General features: G+C 29.7%; 2 protein-coding genes and 1 long non-coding RNA gene across 3 annotated transcripts; all 3 read right to left on the bottom strand.

The window, feature by feature from the left end:
• Positions 1 to 4,243: 4,243 nt before the first annotated feature.
• On the bottom strand, positions 4,244 to 5,846 carry LOC135121819 (uncharacterized). The gene is made up of 9 exons (XM_064046102.1): positions 5,702 to 5,846; positions 5,536 to 5,645; positions 5,367 to 5,467; positions 5,221 to 5,314; positions 4,973 to 5,115; positions 4,814 to 4,917; positions 4,636 to 4,747; positions 4,409 to 4,566; positions 4,244 to 4,347 (listed from the first exon to the last, which is right to left on the bottom strand). The coding sequence occupies exons 2-9, from the start codon at positions 5,629 to 5,631 to the stop codon at positions 4,244 to 4,246; spliced, it is 912 nt and encodes a 303-aa protein (XP_063902172.1). The 5' UTR covers positions 5,632 to 5,645; positions 5,702 to 5,846.
• A 143-nt stretch (positions 5,847 to 5,989) lies between these two features.
• LOC135121815 (uncharacterized) lies at positions 5,990 to 8,516 on the bottom strand. Its single transcript, XM_064046098.1, has 10 exons — positions 8,489 to 8,516; positions 8,386 to 8,436; positions 8,146 to 8,266; positions 7,643 to 7,779; positions 7,418 to 7,586; positions 6,936 to 7,370; positions 6,661 to 6,882; positions 6,522 to 6,604; positions 6,350 to 6,413; positions 5,990 to 6,214 (listed from the first exon to the last, which is right to left on the bottom strand). Exons 3-7 carry the CDS (start codon positions 8,180 to 8,182, stop codon positions 6,665 to 6,667), a joined length of 996 nt encoding a protein of 331 aa, XP_063902168.1. The 5' UTR covers positions 8,183 to 8,266; positions 8,386 to 8,436; positions 8,489 to 8,516; the 3' UTR covers positions 5,990 to 6,214; positions 6,350 to 6,413; positions 6,522 to 6,604; positions 6,661 to 6,664.
• Positions 8,517 to 8,682: 166 nt separating this feature from the next.
• On the bottom strand, positions 8,683 to 8,919 carry LOC135121816 (uncharacterized). Its single transcript, XR_010279132.1, has 2 exons — positions 8,853 to 8,919; positions 8,683 to 8,794 (listed from the first exon to the last, which is right to left on the bottom strand). It is a non-coding gene; the product is annotated as an uncharacterized LOC135121816 (long non-coding RNA).
• Positions 8,920 to 20,619: the final 11,700 nt, after the last annotated feature.

Here is a 20,619-nt window from a genome sequence, read left to right as displayed (position 1 = left end):
TATTTTTCTCTTATATTTATATATATACCACAATTATTCGAGATTTAATAAAATTAAGTGGTCTCTGTGTATGCTGTCGTAATAATGTCATAAAAGTTAAAAAAAAAATTGAGACGTAGAATAAAAGTGCATGTATTTTTATTCCACGAGAGAAAGATAACTTCAACAAATTTTGGATATTAACTACATTATGAAGTTGTTTATCAGTATGACGATTTTTCCTGTGTTTTTTACGTGCTTACAGGATAAAATCAGAAGTCTGGGCATGATATCCCCTTGGCCTTCTGCTATTTCCCCAAAAAATAAAATTGCTAGGAGCACAAACTGAATATCTCGCGCTCCAGAATTGATAGTTTTATCACCAATAGGCGCTTTAACAGATGCAAAACACCACAAATGCGCAAAAAAAAATTAAACAAAACACAGTTTATAAATAGCTCCGAACGATGACTTGTAATTACAGCTGAAAAAGTATATTGTCCCGACTCGACTGTTTTATGGATGAATGATTTTCTAATGAAAAAAATATTATTACCCCTCCACGCTCATTTTAGAAGGGGCCTACACTATGATTCAGAAAAAAGGGTCTGGAACAACTCTGTACGTAAAAGTCGTTCCAGTGAAACATAATTACCGCTCCTTACTCCTCCTAGCAGAGATTTGAGTTACCTGTTTGTAAAAAGCGGAGCTCTAACCTTATTAGATTGGCGGTTAATATCAGAATTGTTTAAGGGATTGTCTACTATAACACTTTACCCCTCTCTAAAGTTAGTTTCCAAATATAAGTCGAACTTAGGTTTAGTTATTACCATTGTTTGGTTAGGACCTCTCTCGCTCGTCAGTAGTTAGAAGTAGGCTGTTTTCTAGTTCCTTGATAAGAAATAGAGAATGGTACTCTTTAAGATAGCGCTGTTACACAATACGTAAATATATTACGCGGCTGGTGTTGTACGAGGGACAAATATACTGATGTATTAGAAATCACTCTGTCGCCGGGGCCGTCCTTACCTGCCACGCCCTCCCTGTTGGGTGATACCTTGCCTTTTTCAAAAACGCTCTGAACATGGCTCACACTACTGCCCAGATAATTCGTGAAGTAACGTATCGCCCCGGTAACCTGCCTGACGTACTGAAGGCGCTTATCTGCCAACATCTATGTCTTATTCGTGTAGCCATGCTGTCGCAGAGTGCCGAAGATAAATTTGCGCTTAATAGGCTTCACAACATTAGAAAAAGCTAATTACCCATTTTAATAATTAATGGGAAAGCAAACTGCATCGTATATCAACAGAATCAGCAGCAGTAAGCGCTCCTCCTTTTGGAAATTTGTTAAAAGAATCAAAATTCGGGGGCTTGCACTACTACTACTGTCCCTTCGTGTAGGAACTTATAGTGGCCGAAAGTGATGGAGGTAAAGCTACGCTTTACGCCAATGTTCTTGCTATCCAAAATGTGCCAGCTGCTCACTATATTGCTAATGGTGATGCTTTTCCTCATTTGAGCCTACCCCTCCCGTTAACTACGAACCAATTAATCCAGTTAATTTGACGAGGTGCAAGCAATAGTGGAAGCGCTACCTAAACGAAAAAACCCCTGGCCCCGAAGGCATCCCTAATGAGATGCTGAAGAAAATGCCATTAATAGGGATGCACTATCTTTATTTCCTTATAAAATCTTCGATGCTCCCTGGCGCCTTCCGATTCGATGGAAGACGGCGATCGTAGTGATGCTACCAAAAACACAAATTGGGATCAGCATCTAGCAAGTACAGACTTATCAGCCTATTGTCAGTGGCCGGCAAAGTGGATGAGTCTGTTTTACTGCGGCTCTTAAAGAGGTCGTTGAAGGTCGGAAGGCTTTACCGGAATTTCAGTTTGAATTTCGGCTAGGACATCCAATGGCCCCACAGCTCCTCCTCTTAACTGAAGGAACCACTCGCTCTTTTAACCTTGAGAAGGCAACAGGCGCTGTCTTTCTTGACGTTGAAAAGGCATTTAATCAAGTTGGTCATGAAGGTCTGCTGCACAAACTGCGCGGGTTATCCCACATGGCCTTTATAACGTGCTGAAGTCATATCTGTATGGTCGCGTCTTGCGCCCGGGAGATACCCGATTCCGCTTCGATCTCTGACAGCATGGGTTCCTCAGGGGTTACTTCTCTCGCCCCTTTCATGTGCAATTTACATGTACGACGTGCCATTGCCATCCGATCCACACACAAGAATCACCCTCTGCTCTGATGATTTCACCGTATATTTATCTTCAGTCTCCCCTCATTGCCATGCAACCCTTTACAGCGCTATCTTAATACCCTTTTTCTCTGGTGCCGTGACTGGAAGGTTACTATAAATGCGATGGAGAGCAAAGCTATATTAATTTTCAAAGAAACGCATCCCTTTGCTGGTGCCCTTAATCTTTAATGGCGTGAAGATTCCACGGTATTCTCAAGCGAAATACTTGGGAATCATCATCGACCACAAAAAATTTCTGGCGACCTCACGTGGGCTATGTAGTGGCGATGGTCAAGGCAGTTACCAAGGCGCTTTATGCTTTTACCTCTGCGGCAAGAGTAAGCTTTCCCTGCGAAACAGGCTTCAGTTGTATTTGTCTTACATCCAGCCAATAATGACATACGCATCTGCTGCTTGGACCTACGACTCTAATACGATAGCGTCGGCACTTCAAGTAAGACAGAACAAGTTGCTGCGTGACTGACAATTCTGACAAAGACTCCGTAGTTAGTGCATATGATGCTCTTCACCGGGGTCTTCAGCTGGACCCTTTGAAAATTGTCTTCCAACGTCAGGCCGTTGTCTTTTAAGTCAGGCTCATCAGGCGCACTAACCGCCGCCCTCTTTCGGCGCGTAAGCGCTAGTTTTTTGTTTTTCTTAATGTAAAAAAAATTGATGAACACCCTCAATGCTATTTGTAGTATGTCTGCGATCACTACTGATTGAGAGCTCGAGTAATGGAAGTTTTTAACTCGATCGAGCACCAGGAACTGTCATTAATAAACAAATAAATGTTGTACGAGGAGTGCGGTGCCATAAAAATAATAGTAATTAATAGACAGTATAATAGGTATTAAGTGTATCATTGGCTAGGCTTTTAGTGTAGTATCAAAACCTGAGTAAATAAAAAAATACTGCTACTTACTAGTATACCTTTTCAGATATTTTATAGCTCTTTGTAGTATGTTGTGACTCTGAAAGCGGTCATTATGTATAATCTACTTCTTCTAAAATCCTTTATAAGAGAAAGCCTTTATCCCTTCAGGTCTGAACAACCTTCTTAAGAGACTGTGACCACTGCTGTGTAAGCTTCGGTCTATTTTAATGATTAAAACGAAGGCGCAGGTCAAATGTTAGCTTACCTTGGAGGCTCGAAGTAATAATATCTTAGTTTCCTCCATATCGCTTTTTAGGCGGCCAAAAAATATCGATCTATACAAATTCCACTTCTATTATGAATGTAAGTCCTGACGTTCACTAGAAAGTTTGTGTTTTATGATAGACAAACGAATGTAAGCTTATCTCGGCTAGAATAAATCGCTCGTCAACACCCAATGCCGCTCTCTTGTCATCACAATAATTCTTTAACCAACGGGCAGTGGCGAATATGGTGGCTTTCTTAGTCAGCTAGAGACTCAGGGTTGTACGTTATTCTGGAAAGTTACATGTTCTTAGACGCGCGTCGAAAACTTGCTTTTATTATTAAAAACTCCATGATAGTTTAAGCCTTGGGCAATTACCGTCTCACCTGTGTCGATTTTTGAGTATGCTAACGCCTTTATTATATGCGGGTAGTTTCCGCTAAGTTTCTTGAAGACGCCCCGTTAATCTAGCTAGTTCTCCTTTCTAAAGGAAAAGTCAATTTTTTCTTTTGTGTTCTTGATGTCTTTGACGGCTTAGTGAATGACTTGTGTTGGGATAGAAACACTATTTTTAACTATAACTCTCACAGTTCTGTGTGGTCAAGTGAGCCTGATAAGGTTAATGTTATTAAATTAATTTTTTCTCATAAAATTTTTTCGTATTATAATTTATTCAATTTTTTATTTTTAACAAGTCTAATTAATGAAGCAAAAGTTTATAATTTTGCCATAAAAGAAAACAAAATGACATGAAATTACCTTAGAAATTTCTGTCAACGAGAACTTTAAGTGATTTCAAAGGGGGAAAATAAACAAAAAAAAATTTTATAAATAAATTTTAGCTTTTAGTTTATTTAAAAAGTTTTTATTACTAAAGGATTTTGTAAATTTGTAACAAATTAAGCAATTCAGCGCCAGCATTCTTATCCTCAAAACTTAAAGCGAAGACATATTGAAGAAGATGCTCCGAATATTCTATCATAAAATTTATTGACTTAAAAAAAAATATATAACGAGTACAAAGAGTAAAAGTTACCAGGAGAGTAAACAAGAAGATCAGCTGCGAAACGATGTGCTCTTATTTGGTGCGCGACTGAAAGATTCGGTAAGCTTTTAACAAAAGCCTCCGTTATACAGTTAGCGTCTTTCGGGTAGTGTTTAACGTAGCGAAGCGCCAGAGCGTACGCATAATTCCTTGCAAGTTATATAAACAGATACAAATTTTTTCATCCATCTGTATAACATACACCAATGAAAAAATACCGAATATCTTCATTTTCCAATGAGATTAGAGATATTATGTTATCTTTAAATACATTCAATAGGGGAGGGACTTTCTGTGAGGCTTTATCAAGATCAGCGATAGCCATTAAAACTATAATAATAACAATAAAATAACAAAAGTAATAATAATAATAATAATAATAATAAGTAATAAAACTTCTATGAGAAGATGTTTTTTCAGTAAATGCAGAGCGGAAGGAAGAAAGTCGATCGTCCGGAAATGAGAATGGGAGGGCTTCGGTAGGTTTAATAGGCAAAAGGCTGTAGTTTTTGTTTTCTGTTGACTGTAAACACTGAAAAATCCACCAACAAGTACTTTAGCAAAAAGTCTGTAGAGGGAAAGGAAAAAGTTTCATTAGTAGAGGAAGGTTGGTCTTCTTCTGTTTTATTTTTATTTTTTTTCCATTGAGTCTTCAACTGAGAGACCAATAACCTTAGATTGATGAGTTGAGGATGACTCTAATTCGTTATAATAAAACGTAGTTAAATGAAGAATCATAAGGAAATAAAATTGTCCCATTGAAAACAAAAAAAAAATTATTATATAAATAGTAGGAATTTTACCTGCAGCTGCTGCCTTAATAGAAAAAAGTATTTTGATAATAACGGAAAGGCACTTTCAGGGTTGTATTTAGTATAATGAAGCAGAAAGCCGATCCTTTATATATATATATATATCAGAAGTTTTTATATAATATAATAATAAATACCATTTTGTTAGAAATATATAGAAGTGATTATTCGGAGATTTCTGCGATGCCACAACACTCATAAACTCATCAAAAATAATGTAAAAACTTTTTTTGTATTTCTAAAAAGATTAAAAAAAAAAAGAAAATTGGATGAATAATAAAACTGCAGTAAGCCAACGTCCGATACCATTTCGAACAAAGCAGGCTTAAGTAAATCCAGTACATTAATGATACGCAGATATACAATCAGACTGGGCGCTTCCTTGAGGTGGTCTTTGCTCATTATACTGTAGCGTCCTGCGTTGTGAGCCGGGCTCGTATTATTATTATTACTTGCATTATCAAAAAAAAACCTTTAATAGAACTTCCTAAAACTTTTAAATACCGGAGAACCAAAAGCGGATGGTGCGCCGCAAAGTTTCTTATGAGGCCATAAGCCACTAAAGTAGAAGTCTGCAATCTTGTTTTCAATGAATAACAACAATAATCGATGAAAAAAGATGTCCACCCAAAAAAAACGTATTATCGATTTTTAGTTATTATTATATTATTACTATTATTATTATGATTGTTATTATTAACATTTTAATTACTATTACTATTATTATTAGTATTATTACTCACCACTGAAAGTGTATAGTCGGCGGAAATATCATTACCCGACACAATACTTTTACTTATTACTGAGGAAATTTTTGGACACATGATATACAGTTCCGCAAGAAGATAATCACAGTAGACAAGAGCCGGCTGGTGATTGGTGCTATTGCTGCACAAAATTTCTGCACGTATTCGCAGGGACTCAACATACTTTACTACACTCAGTAAGTTTACAAAACTGCAGCGACAGGTGTACGAGAGTAAATCTACCAATGGCATTGAAACGTAAAAACATTTAATAATACCAAAAAATATATAATCATTATAAGTAATACTATATATTAAAAAATAATATTAAGAAAAAAATATGATAAATAAATAGAAAAGAAAAAACTGAAGACCGAGTCGACGAGCAGAAAGTCTTGAAAAACGGTCTTTGCATGCAGAATAATGAAAGTCATTTATCTTGTTAATGGGGGGGAGGGGGAAGGGGTATAAATAAAGTTTATAAACTTTTCAAAAAGTTTTTGAAAATAATTTTTATAAAAAAAACATTTATAAAGCATGGCATACCAGTTCCTTCAGTATTAAACATGCAATGGATTTGGCATGAACAGCAGTGAGTGGAAGAGAATTTTTAAAACTCGTAATGTCTCCTGCCGGAGCATTAAAAAGTTTTTTGTTATAAAAATAATGGACACCAATTATTAACCTTTTTAAGCGTGAGTTAAAGGCGCAAAACGGTGGAAATATCGAACTACCACCCCAATAAAGTCAAGCACAAAAATCGCATGCGAGTCACCGCAGGGAAGCTCAAGCTCCGACTCTTCCACCACGTGGTTACTCGACAGCATCATTAACAAAAAATCACGAAGTTCTGATTCGTTTCTCTCGTGCAAAATAACCGAGAAAGCGCGGAAGCAAAAGTCGAAGCCTGCCAAATAAAGTAACCAGATGCGAATAAAAATATAATAATGTAACACGCACGGGTACTCCCAAGAAGTTGAGAAAAATCCACGGAATATAATGAAGGGTCCAGCACCGACAACCAATCCACAAGCCAACCAGTAGATAGCGTGGGCGATGATTCTTGAAACAAGCACGTTACGAGAAAGTTGCTAAGGTTCGGCAGGTCTTTTCTGTTCATGACAACCAGCGAAAGTATCCAACCACAAACGAGCTCAGCACTTTTTGGACTTCCATGATTATAAACAAAGTGCAACAAGTGCAACAGCGCACTATGAGGCATCTCGCCAATGAGGTTAGAAAACTTTAACTGATGGGAACGATCGCAGTTAGATAATTCGAGAATCATGCCATCGACAAGTTTGTGATTGGCCGGAGTAACGTAAGAAGAGGAATCAAAATTTTCATTGAGTATCACTTGGAGCAAATAAGCAACTCGGGCAGCCCAATCAGGCGCTAAAAAGGGAAGTAATACAATGACATGGTAAAAAAAATGCACGAACCAGCGTCATCCTGTATATCCTTTTCAGTACAACTACTCACATAGGCCTTTTCCTTGTTTAGCGTATCCGCTAGCTCAGCTAATAAAACACGCGGTGATGAATACAAGGGCGTCTCTTCGTTAACGTACAGACACGAATAAAAATCATCAATAGCAAAGGAAAAATCCCCCTACCAATAAAATGTACTATCAATGTTTCTAAACACCGGTAAACAAAGGTTTATACTTCAGGTTCTGCAGAGGGAAGCTCCAGGCGAACATAATTGGAAGAAAAATAGTTATGGATCATGGCGAGTGTTTGCTGTGAAAGAAGAGAAGTGTCCAAAACAGTCATTAACGAACTTTCATCAAAACGTTCCAAAACTGTAACGATGACAAAATTTTAAAAAAATATTACCGATACATAAAAAGTTAATTCCATAAAATATTTGACATTTTTAATAAAAATTTAATGAAACAAAAATTTAACTAATAAAACACGAACAAAGTATCTCTTCTAGCCCAATTATAATAAACATTTGCAAGACAGCACGTGTATTTGGCAACTTGAAGTCATTACTACTTTTTTTAATGTTACTTGGCGCTTCTTCAAAAGTTGGGGGCTTAAACGAGTAGCTACTTAAGTTATAAAAATTCTCTAAAACACGTGTTTTTTCTACATACTTTTTAACTACTTTAATGTGCTTACCATCGAATAATATAATGACACAGTGCACCAATAAGAGTAACCTAATCGAACAAGTTGGGGACGGTCAGACAAAAGCATGCGCTTCGCGATGGCGGGAAATTTTTGGTCCTTTCGATGACTTTCAAAAACAGTATAAGTAACGTTTTCTTCCGTAAAGATTTGCTTTAAATTTAAGCAAAAGTTATTATGAAATTTATTATATTTCAATATATTATTTTACATCCTTTCATAAAGTTAATATCACTTCACTACCAAACCAATCAGTAATTCTTCTTAATTACCTCACGCTGAGTTTCATGAAAAACGCGACACAGCAAACCTTTCAAACTCCGCTTTTAATAAACATTATTAAAATAATGAAAAATATCAACCAATGAAAACAACCCATAGGCAAGAAAGTGGCCAACTCGGACGAAAGGAATATCAAAAAAGCCTTAAAAAAAGTTTTTTCCAAAATAAACAGACGCCCTTCACTTGAGCAAAAAACAAACAAAGGCGCTTTTTCAGATTCGGTTTTTTTATTCTAAGGATTATTGGTTGTCTTAAATTAAAGTTCAGTAATTTTCTCACAAATAAACCTCCTTAAGCTCGTCCCAAAGAATAGCTTGAACAGTTTCTATAGGCTTTTTATATGCAGACAAGTCGAACGTGCTATCAAAAAGTGTGCAGAGCAGCTTACTTATGCATTCTCTTGTAATAATAATAATAATAATAACAATTATATAAAAGTAAAAAAATAAAAAAAAACTTTTCTGTATGAGGCAGTTGAGAAATAAACCAGCAGAGATAGCCCCAAACGGTTAAGCGGTGAAAAATAAAACTACTTATACACTTTAAGTAATGTTATATAAAAATAATAATATTAGTAATAATAATAATAATAATAATAATAATAATAATAATAATAATAATAATAATAATAATAATAATAATAATAATAATAATAATAATAATAATAATAATAATAATAATAATAATAATGATAATAATAATAATAAACGTACCCGTGTAATTTGCCTCAACAAGTCTGAGAAAACCAGTTGTTTCTATAAAGATTTAATAAAGACTTATTATAAATTATATATTTACATATTCTCATTAAAAAAGGGCATTGCGCTAGAACTTTACCCCAACAAATACCTTCAAACCCGAAGAAAATACGGTACACAGTACAGAAGATAATTGTAGAGCAGAATCGGATCAGTTTCGTGCTGCAGTGCAGTGCAAAGCACAGAAGCAACAGTTTCCTGCTGACTTTCATTATATTTACTAAAAAGCCATGAAATTTTAGTACTACTCGGAAGCTGCTTTCCCTCTAAAAAATATTAGTGAACCGTAAAAGTTTAAAGTAAAAAATTTAAAAATAAATTATTTTATGCATAATTAGTAAAAATTAAAACAAACTTCAACTATTATGAATGTCATTAAAAAACATAAGCATTGCAATCAGGCACGTGGTCAGTTTTTAATTTAACCAATAAAGATAAAAAATGCTGTACCACAAGATTGTTGAACATCAACACTAAAAAGAGTGAAAACACATTATAGTCCTATTAATGGTACACCCAATAAAATTCAGTATAAGTAATAATACGTCCAATAACGTGCGATAAGGGAAACCATTGGCTAACATATAAATCAAAGTTCATAAAAAAACACGTAAAATTTTAATTAAAAGTAGAAACAATTATAAATTTACTTAAAATCTCCAATCTTACAACAACCAGTTATAAGGAGGCAATTAAAATGCAACCAATGAAATTTAAAACAGTTTCTTAAAAATACCATCAACGGATATATCTGAAAGTAACAAGCTGGCTGTGAATCTTTCTCTGTATTTATTGGAGCATAAATATGGTGAAAGAAATAAGAAAATTGTTCGGGAACATTCCAGAGACTTTTGGTAGAAACTCCGCATAATATTCATAGAGGCCTCCAAGTCTTAAATTTAGTAAAAGAAAACAGTGACACAAAAAACAAAGTACCTTTAAAATGGATACAGGTATGTACTTGAGTAAAACCTCATTAAAATTCATAGCAAACTTCCCAACAAAAACCACCAGACAAAACGCTTGGATTGGAAGTTGGTCTAATTCATTCATTTTCTCTGGAAAATGAGAACACGTGAAACAATAATATTTAAGCAGTAGATTTTTTAAAAACTTATAATTTGCTCAATAAAAATGTACAATAAAAACATAATAGGATGTTGAGGTAAAAAGTTAGAATATGCCTCAAAGGTTTTAGCGAAATAGGGTGCCCAACAATTAATGTAAAGGTGAATAAACACGTATGCCTACAAAAATAACTTAACACAGCAATTCACTACCAATTTTTAAAGGATAATGAGCAAACATCATTGATGCATTCAAGAAGAATGCAAAAGAAAAGAAGATATTACTATTTGGACTATTTATAGTTAGGTACTCGTGCAACCATTAGAAAGCGAGAAAACTAACCCTGAACAATAGGGATTAGCCACGTAATTATATCATAAGACATTGTACAGCGCTGCATAATATCCAATAAAAGTCAGGATCGCGGCACGTGCACAATGCTGTGCCCAACTGAAACTCTTCGCTGTCGCTCTTTAACTGTGAAATAAAAATTTAATAACAAAGAAAAAAACAATCACAAAAAATAAAAAAACTTGCAATGCCAAGTGAGCTGGAATTTGGCGGAAAATTTCTTTGGGGTCAAACAGCATAATTTTGTTTACAAGCGAGTTATGCTGCTGCTGATAGCGAGAGTCAGCCGGTTCAACTATTCCGTTCTCGGCTAAATACTTCTAAAATTATAATGAATACCCTAAATAATAGATAAAAATAATAATGCAACCTCAAATTCTAAAATTATATTGCTCTCAAGTTGAGACTTCCGAGCTTCTTCAATATAATACTCGCTATTCTATAAAGCAGAGAAAAAAGTCAACAGTTCACTAATTTTTATGTAAATATTTATTAAAAAATAAAAAAATAAAAGACAACTTTGCTATTAATGTTGGAAGACATGTCAAACTTTTTTGTGATAACCCGTTCCAACATTTCTTTCAGAATGGGGCATTTATACGCGACCGGGCCCATAACGCGCGCATTGGAGGAGGTGAGATAAACAAGCAATAAGCATGCCTACAAATAGTATTATTGTTATACAAAGGACTAATGAAAAGAGAAATATTACAGTAATAAAAAAGCATTAAAAATAATGATAATATTGAATTTTTCATTAAAATAAAAGAAAACCTTCCAGTACTCATTAGTATATGAAAAGCGGTATTTCCACTTTATTAGAGGCCGGTACATTGCTTATAAGTTATGATAAAATTATAATGAAAAATAAAAATAACATAAAAAAATAACAAAGTTCAAAAATATTTTTTATGACGTCTTCAGGATTTGAAAGACCAATAGAACCGTTTACTTCTGGTTAAAAATAAAAGAATAAAAATGCTAACAAAAAATTATATTTAAAAAAAACTGCACTATTTTATTATTATTATCATTCATAAATTTAATAAAAAGTAAACAAGTTGCTTAAGGCAAAACTTTTAGTGCAAAACGGCAAAGCCCGCTTAATAAGAATATTAAGCACATCCAAAGCAGTAGAACGAGTGAGCGGCGAAACTCCGTTAAAGTTCTATTATAATATGGAAAAATAAAAAGTTGTTCATTATCTATAGCAAATTCATTATTTTATCGGTCAAACGTGTAAAAGAAATATTATTACTGTTAAAGTATAGCGAATACCGTAAGAGCTAAGGAGGAAACGGCTTCAATAGTTCCACTGCTTACAGGAATATAACTTCGCAGTATTTTTAATCGGAAAAGGTCAGGTAGAAGCTATTTTTCACAATTATAGTTGTTATTATTATCAGTATTGTCAATGCAACCTTTAAAGGATCGTATTCTTCGGAATTATTTAAAAATAACAATTTCCACACGCAAGCTGGAAGGCGTTTATTATAATGAAATAAAGAATTCACAAAAAACTTTTTAAACAATACCTGAATAGTCGCCGTCTCGTGTGATTGGCAGAAAATGGGGCGCGGAATTAACAAGCCAATTTAAACCAGTGCACTGTTGGCCAAATTATTTTAAACATCGATTAAAATGGCGCTATTATTACTAGTGCAAAAGACCTGAATGGTAGAAATAGTCCTCTGAAATTTGCGAAGTGTAGAACATTCAGGCAAGCAAAACGAGGGTCCTTATTATATTATTTTCATTATTAGTACTACAATCACTATTTTTAGAAAATCGCAGAGTTAATGTCTTACCCAATAAATCCTTTTGAAAGTCATCACAAGTTCTTGAGAGATAATAAGAACACAAGAAAAAGCGGTTAAATCCAAAAGGGCGAATGCATAGGTTGCCTATACATTGGGCCAATCACAACATGTATTTCACAATACTAAACGGAAGAGGCCAATAGGAGCAGATACCAAATCATTCGTAGGTACTTCTTTGAAGTGGATGCCGTTTCCCAGTAAACCCGAAACAAATTGCGCCGAATTGAATTTATGATTCAATAACTTGATTATAAGTTTCGCCAAGACACTAAGAATAAAGAAAATAGCATTAGCCAATGAAAGACAGTATAAATTTGCTTCGATAATTACGCGCGAATAGCCGGGCAACTGCTAGGGATTTTAGCTAAAAGCTTCTGGCAAACCGCACCTAGAATGTCCTCCGCTTTCCTGCAAGGAAAAAAATATATCATGGATAGTAGATAGAATATAATGAACTTACAAACTGCAGGACCGTTAAACATAACATATCCATATTATTTGACGAAGAAGACAACGTGGTGTTCTCGCGAAGCTCATTTATACATGTTTGCTGTATTATGAAAAATAAAAAGCCGCTTTCTCTGCCGCCAGTATTTCGAATAATATCAAGTATACATTGAACGTTCTAAATAATGGAAGTGGTAGTAGAAATAGTAGTGAATTTCAACTAAATTTCTCAGTAAAAAATATGCAATAGTTATTGATTATATATATATATAAAATATTGGCGCTAAAGGGTTTGATTATTTATAAAAAGTTGTATATTGAGGAGAGCTATGGCCCCCAACAACCAATCAAAACGTGCAGGATATAAAAATGGTGACCCAAAATCGACCACCTATAAGTAAACTCTAGAAGTTGACCCCAACTTTTTTTTAATACGCCAATTACTGCTTATACTGTCAACTTCATATGTGTAATTATGATTCGCTGTTAAAATAGCTATTGGTTATTGACAATTAAAGAACTAGTATGAATGATAAAAACAGTAAAAAAAAAGTATTTAACAAAACGAATTCAGTAAAATATTTGAGCATGAAAGACCAACCAATCTATGAAAAGATGGTCTGGTCTTCAAACTCAACAAATAATCTACAACTTCTTCATCGTGGCAGGTGTGAATCTGAATGTTGGCAGCTAATGACGTTAAAAGAACCTTCAGGTTTTTGAAATTCTGAAAAATATAATAAACATAAAAATAAGATTTACAATAGCTTTTTTAACAAAATAGTTTCAGAAAATTTTATGAACATTGGCAAACCCGCCTACTTGCCAAGCTAGATTTAAAACCACCTCTCACTGGACTTTGCCACTGAGAGGTGTACGTATTTGAGTTTTAATCCGACCCAAAAAAGTACCAATTTTTTTTAATGAATACTCAACTTTTGCCATGAAACCATAAGAGAGGCTTATGAGTTACTCGCACTACTTTTAATGTAGTTATACGTATAAAAAATAATGAAATGAAAAACCTTCTGGCTCGAAGTAATATTTGGATTCTGAGCCCAAACTTGTAAGTTCTGAGCGGCTTTGATGCGTAGATAAGGAAGAGCCATGAGCGACGCTAACAATCTAATGGATTGGTGATGCTCCTTACAGCTGGCAACGGTCTTCTCATTAATAAAATTGATTGATTATTTAAATAATATAATAAGCAAAGTTTTAAAAAGAATATTATATACGTGCAAACGATAAAAAAAATAAAACTTTAAGTATCACCAAAAATAATGAACGACTTACCAATACGAGATAATAAAAGAATAAGAAATTTATTGAATAACAAAATAAAACTATAAATTGCTAAAAAACCAATGAATTATAATTATAAATCCTTATAAAAGTTTACTCCAATCGAAAGCATAATAGATTGAATATACCGCTCATAAGAACATTTAGGTATAAACTGGCCCTTTAATAAATAAAGCTACCAGATTGATGTAATCTTATAAAATAATTTTTAATTAGGTAAGCTGTCAGTTTTCTTATTAAAGCTAAATTATAAAATCCGATTAGTTTATTTTGTTCGATTAGATGTTATGATTGCTTTATCTTCAATCGATCTTATTTTCTTACTGAGCGACTGGGCGTAAAAGTTCATTATTTTTTATTTATTTTCTTCATTTTTGAAAATTCTGCTAAAAATTCTCTATAATTTTTCTTCTTTATTTCGACTTTTTCATAAATATTTTTAACATATCTAAAATATTTATATATTTTTGTGTATTATTAAGCGTATTCCAGGCGCGGTTATGAGCTTTCATTTCTAATATTTTAAGGTTTTTTCAATAGAAAAAGTTACTTTTATAAAGTTTTTTTCCCAACAAAATAATGTCACATAGTAAAACAAAACTTTTTAATGAAAATTGAATTCCTTTAAATTAACTTTTCATTAAAAAGTTGATTAAGAAAGTTCTTATTTCATTATAATCATATCAAGTAGTAAGACTCGTAAGTATGCAGATAATAAAATATTTCTATAAAAAAACTTTTTCATAAAAAAGATATCTGAAAAAATTGACAATTTCATAATAATAATATTAAGTAATAAAACTCGCAAATGTTCATTATAAATAAATTTTTTATTGCTACCCCAACATATCTAAAACTTTTTTTAATGAAAGAAATGTAAACAATTTTTTTTTATAATATTCAAGCCTTTAAAAATTATTTTTTAAAGCTAAAAAATTAATGAAAATTTTTTTATTAAAAAAATTCATAAAAATATAAGAATATGTAAAATAAAGAATTTTAGTTCAAAAAATATAAATATACAAATAAGTTATATTTTTTATTAATATTTTATAAAAGAAAAGTAATAGGTATAAAAAAAAGTTTACTTTCTATGAATATTTTATTAAAAAAAAGTTTAAAAAAATAATAAAAGAAACTTTGCTCTACTTTTCTTATCAATATTATAAAGTAAACAAAGAATTATACAACTTTTAAATATAATTTTATAATTAATATTAATAAAAACTAAATATTTTTCAATATCCTTTATTTTAGATATATATTTTAGAAATATTTTTTCACTGAAATATTTATTTTTTACTTTTTTATTATTTTTTTATAATAATATTCAAGCTTATTTTTATTTTTACTGCATTTCATTTTTTTATCTTTACTTTTTATTATTTTTAAATATAAATAAAATTCAAGCTTATTTTTTTTTACTATATTTTACTTTTTCTATTAAAAATATTTTTTTACATTTCATTACTTTTTCACAATTTAAATAAAATTTAAGCTTATTTTATTTATATTCTTCTAACCTAATGAAATTTGATTTCATTAAAAAAGTTACAAAACCAAATAATAAAAAATAAAGCTGCTTTCATACAAAACTACCAATTAAAAATTTAGTGTAAAAACTTAACCAGTAAAATTAAAAAAAATTAGAAAACTTATAATATAAAAAGTTCATTATTATTATTTTCTTCACTTATTATTATGAATATTATAAACTCCACAGAAAAATTCAACTTTTTTTAATCTTGTTAAGCAAAATTATTATAAATAATAAAGAGAATTAGTAATTTATAAATAATTTTTTTATAGGTTAAATAAACTAAAAAAAAGTGTACAACTGTTTTACTGTTTAGAATTATTATAATGAATAATAAAAAGTAAATTTTTTATGCCGTCAAAAAATTACATTTTTTTTAATTACGAATTATATCTTTTTATACTTATTATTTTTTATTTTTATTTTTTTTAAAAAAAAGTTTACTTAATAGAATTTTTTAATAATAAATAATAATAAAAAAGTATAACTTTTCTATATAATAAACTGCTTTAAAAAATAAATAATAAGCAAAACTATATATAATTTTAACGTCATCCAGTATTTTTTTAACATCCTTTTTTGAATAATGCGAATAACGAGGGACAATAGAAGTCGAGCTTTCAGACTTTTCAGACTCTAAAAAAAATATAAACAATAATATATTAAAAAGTTCACTATTCTTATTGAAAAAAAAAAACTTATGAAAAAATTCCATGTTAATATATACACTTACCACTACAAAAAATTATTTAATATACTTAAAGGTAAATAAAATATTATATAAAGTTATAATTTTAATCACTATTACACTTTTTCACAGATTTATACAAAATATATAAAAGTAAAAAAAGTTAAATATTAGAAAAAACTATTAGTATTATAAAACTTTTATTTCTTAAAAGTAATTAAAACTAATTTTATTATATTTTACATTTTTAATATAAAATTCATAAAAAATAAAAAATTTAATGATTTTATATATATAAAAATTAAATATTTATAAAAAGCTTTTCAATAAATGTCTATAAAAAAGTATTTATTATTAAACATAAACTTTTTAAAGTAAATCGCAAATAAAAAAATCAATCTTCAGTAGCACAATGCGTCCACACGTAAAACTTATTCATAAAAAAGCGTAAACCATAACTTTAAGGTATAAAACAACCAATAAAACACTAATATCAAAAAAAGTTAACGGATTTCACAAAATTAATTTTTTTAAAAAAAATTTAAATTAAAAAAATAAATCTAAAAATTATATTCAAGAATAGTTATAAATTGCCTTTTTTTTCAGTGGAATCGTGAAACAAATCAAAAGCAGTTATTATATTTTTAACGAATACTGTGTTGGCCTCGTGGTCTACCCACGCTCGATCGCCACTGCAATCTTCAAGGTAAACCTGCAGGACCAGAAAAAATATATTTCTTCATATAAGAACAATAAAAATAGAAAAAACAAAAATGCAATAAATAATAGAAAAGTTTTATTAGTATTTTTATTAGAGCAATACTTTTTATTATGACAAAAGATATATAAACAAAACATAATTGAAAATTAATAAACAAAAATATATAAAAGTAAATAAAAAAAATCATAAAATAAAGTTGTAATAGTTAAATAATAAAATAAAAAACAGTATACTTATTATCGTTATAAAGTTTAATAAAAATTCACTGAAAAAAAAAATAATAAACAAAATAATTTATATAAAAACAAATAAAAGATAATAAAAATAAAGTTTAAAAATTATTAAGAAAAAAAAAATTTACTAATAATGTTGAAGCATTAAAATAATATTTGTTATATATAAATAATAAATTTTTCTTAACGATAGAATTAAAATAATCAAGTAAACAAAAGTGAAGTTTAGCATTTTATATAAAAATTATATTATAATAAGTAAAAAAGATAGTATTTATTATAATAGTCTTATGAAATAATAAAGAAATAATAGAAAAAGAAGAAAATAAAAAAAGTAAAACTAATAAGTAAAAAAGGTTAGCAAAGTAAATAAAAAGGTTTGAAAAAACTTCACAATAAATAGTTTTTAGAATATAATAATAACAAAATAATAAATAGAAAAAAAGTTTATTAAAAATAATAACTTACTAAAATTTCAATAAATGTTGTAAAATTGAGTATACAGATAATAATAAAATGAATATATATAATAGACTCTTGAAAAAAAATTTTTTACTTACTGGAAAAAAAAATTTTAATAGTAAAAACAACGAAAAGAATATTATAAAAAAGTAAATCCTCGAAGAAATTATATAAAAATATAAAAAAAAGTATAACTCAGTAAGTATAACAACTTTATAATTAATGTAAAAAGTTTTATGAAATTAATTTTCTATCAAAGTAAGAAAGTCGTATTAAAAAGATTAATAATAATTAATTTTATATATAAATATAAACGAAAAAAAAGAAACAAATAAAAATAAATAATTAAATTTCTTCTAAAAATAAAATTAAATTAGCAAAAGTTTTTCTATAAAAAAATAATGTAAGCAACTTTGAGGATCCTTTTTTTAGCTTATTATGAAAATATTTTAAAATCTGATTAAATAGAATTAATCAAATTTTCAGCACATGAATTATATTAATTTACATTAAATTAAAAATATTAGTAGGTTAATCTTCTTTTAAAAAAAAAAGCAAGTACCGATAGAAAGGAAAGAGGTCAGTTATAGGATTTTTCAAATCCGCAATACAGTAAATTACAAACAAAAATCTAAATTAAAATATTGAAAATTAAAATTAGTAAGTAAAAGTTATTATTATCAAAACTAAAAGCAAAAAGTAAATAACAAATTTTCCAAAAAGAAAAGTTAGTATATAATTTGCTAAAAAAAAATTAATGTAAAAATTTTTTATAGAAATAATATTAAATTCACTTTTCATATAGTTTTTATTATTTTTTCGTAAAAAATTTTAAAACATTTAAAACAAATAAAATTTAATTTACTTTTATTATCATTATTTAAAAAATTAGAATAATAATAATTAATTTTGTTTTATATAATTTTAATAAGTAGTAGAATATTATAAAATTCTTATATAAATAAATAAATAAACAAAATAAGGAAATAATTTCATTCAATATTTAAAAAGGGTAGTAAGAGGAATTATTACTAAATGTTATGGTCTTATAAGTTTTAATAAAAGTTAAAGGATTATCTACACCAGGAATGATCCATTAATAGAACTGTAAATAAAAATAAATACTTTAAAAAGTACTTTAAGAGGGAATAATAATAGTATTCAACTTAAAATTAAAATAAAAGCCTCTAATTTAACAAAAGTTACTAGCCTTAAAATAAATTTAAATTTTTTTTTAGAGAAAAGTAACTATAAAAAAATTCTTTAATATAATGTAAAATGGTATAATATTTATAATTAATTATAAAAATTACACATTCCAAATTTTATTTTAGAAATTGGGAATAGTCTAAAGAAAAATTTTTAGTAAAGGTGTAGATTAGTACAATCTACACAATATAATTTTATAATAAAAGGAGTTAACTTTAATTTTATATTATATAAAAGCTAAATTTTATACCAGGATAAAAGGGTTAGCCTTAATCCTAAAAGAGGATGTAGAAGATGGGCGCAGAATTGTAATTAACGTCTTACATGTTTGTAAAAAAAAATAATAATACACAGCAATTGAAAAAAATATATTTTAATTTACCGAAGATACTGCAGAAGAGCCGAAAATATATGGAAACTGTTTGCATAATAACATGAGAGCAACAAAAGTAGCTGAAACGTCTCCAGCGCAGAATACTTGCAGAAATCAATAGCATAAAGAATAAGGAGTTCAACTTTTTCGGTGTTGCCGTTACTAGAAGCTTCCGTTACTTCATTATAAAATTTTCTACCTACAGATATTATATATTCCTTATTTAACAAGTATCTACACACCAAAGAATTACATAAATTGGTAAAATCCCCGCTATTAATATATAACTAATGACTTCGATTAAAGAAAGTTTATATTATTTAGTAATGATATTACTTCTTAAAAAATCACTGTTAATATTAGTATAGCCACGAAAGAGAGAAGAAGATTCAGCTTCGACCTTGATCTTTTTACGAGTTTCCGTTGATTTTTTGGTGGAGTTACTTCGCTTACCTTAGTAGTGTAAAGGAGTATCATAAAAACGTTTTTAATATTATTTTACTCACCAAGTGCTAAATCTAAACCTTTTGATAGCTCACTGCTCTTCTTATCCGTCATAACTAAATATAATTTCCAGTAAATTCATTTATATTTATATAAAAAACATCGAAGGTCAGTAATATAGTAATATATAACATATAGTGTTTTTAGAGTAAGGGAGAAGCACTGAAAGGGTTTTTAAATGAAGCGTACTATTATTCCGACAAAACTTTCATGTAAAAGTAATTATGAGAAGCTTAATTAAAGACCTAACGCAAAGTTCACAGTTTGTAAGTGCACAAGGTGAAACTTAATAATTGAAAGGATTCAATACTTTTAATTCTTTTTAGCTCCAAAAAGAAAGGCATTTATTGTTGTTTAGTGAGGTAAAAAAGCAAACACAGACAATTAGAGATTATATATATAATAACACGCAACTTTGTATTAGAACCAAGCCCACATTAGCTTTAAGTGTAATATTATTTTTACATTTAAAAAGGAGCACATCATAGGAAAGCAAACGCAAAGCTAATATATGACCGGGTCAGTTTTATAGGAAAGAACTATATTAATAGCTTTTAAACCTTCTTCTATAGTTATTACAATTAAATTTTTTTTTTATTCGTTTTGTTCATAGTAATTTTAAAAAACTTTATTAATACTTCTTAATCCATCGAGAACAATTGCTCTTCAGAAGACCATACTAAACAGTAAACAATCAGTACTTCATTTTAGTTTGAGAAATTAGTCGCATTCCTTTATCGTAGGTTGCTTA

Source organism: Zophobas morio, unplaced genomic scaffold (genome assembly GCF_036711695.1).
Source record: "Zophobas morio isolate AGI-343-1 ecotype UQ-CSIRO unplaced genomic scaffold, CSIRO_AGI_Zmor_V1 ptg000734l, whole genome shotgun sequence".
Taxonomy (NCBI): domain Eukaryota; kingdom Metazoa; phylum Arthropoda; class Insecta; order Coleoptera; family Tenebrionidae; genus Zophobas; species Zophobas morio.
The sequence above is the reverse complement of the archived record's forward strand: the minus strand, read 5'-3'. Positions and strand labels throughout refer to the sequence as shown.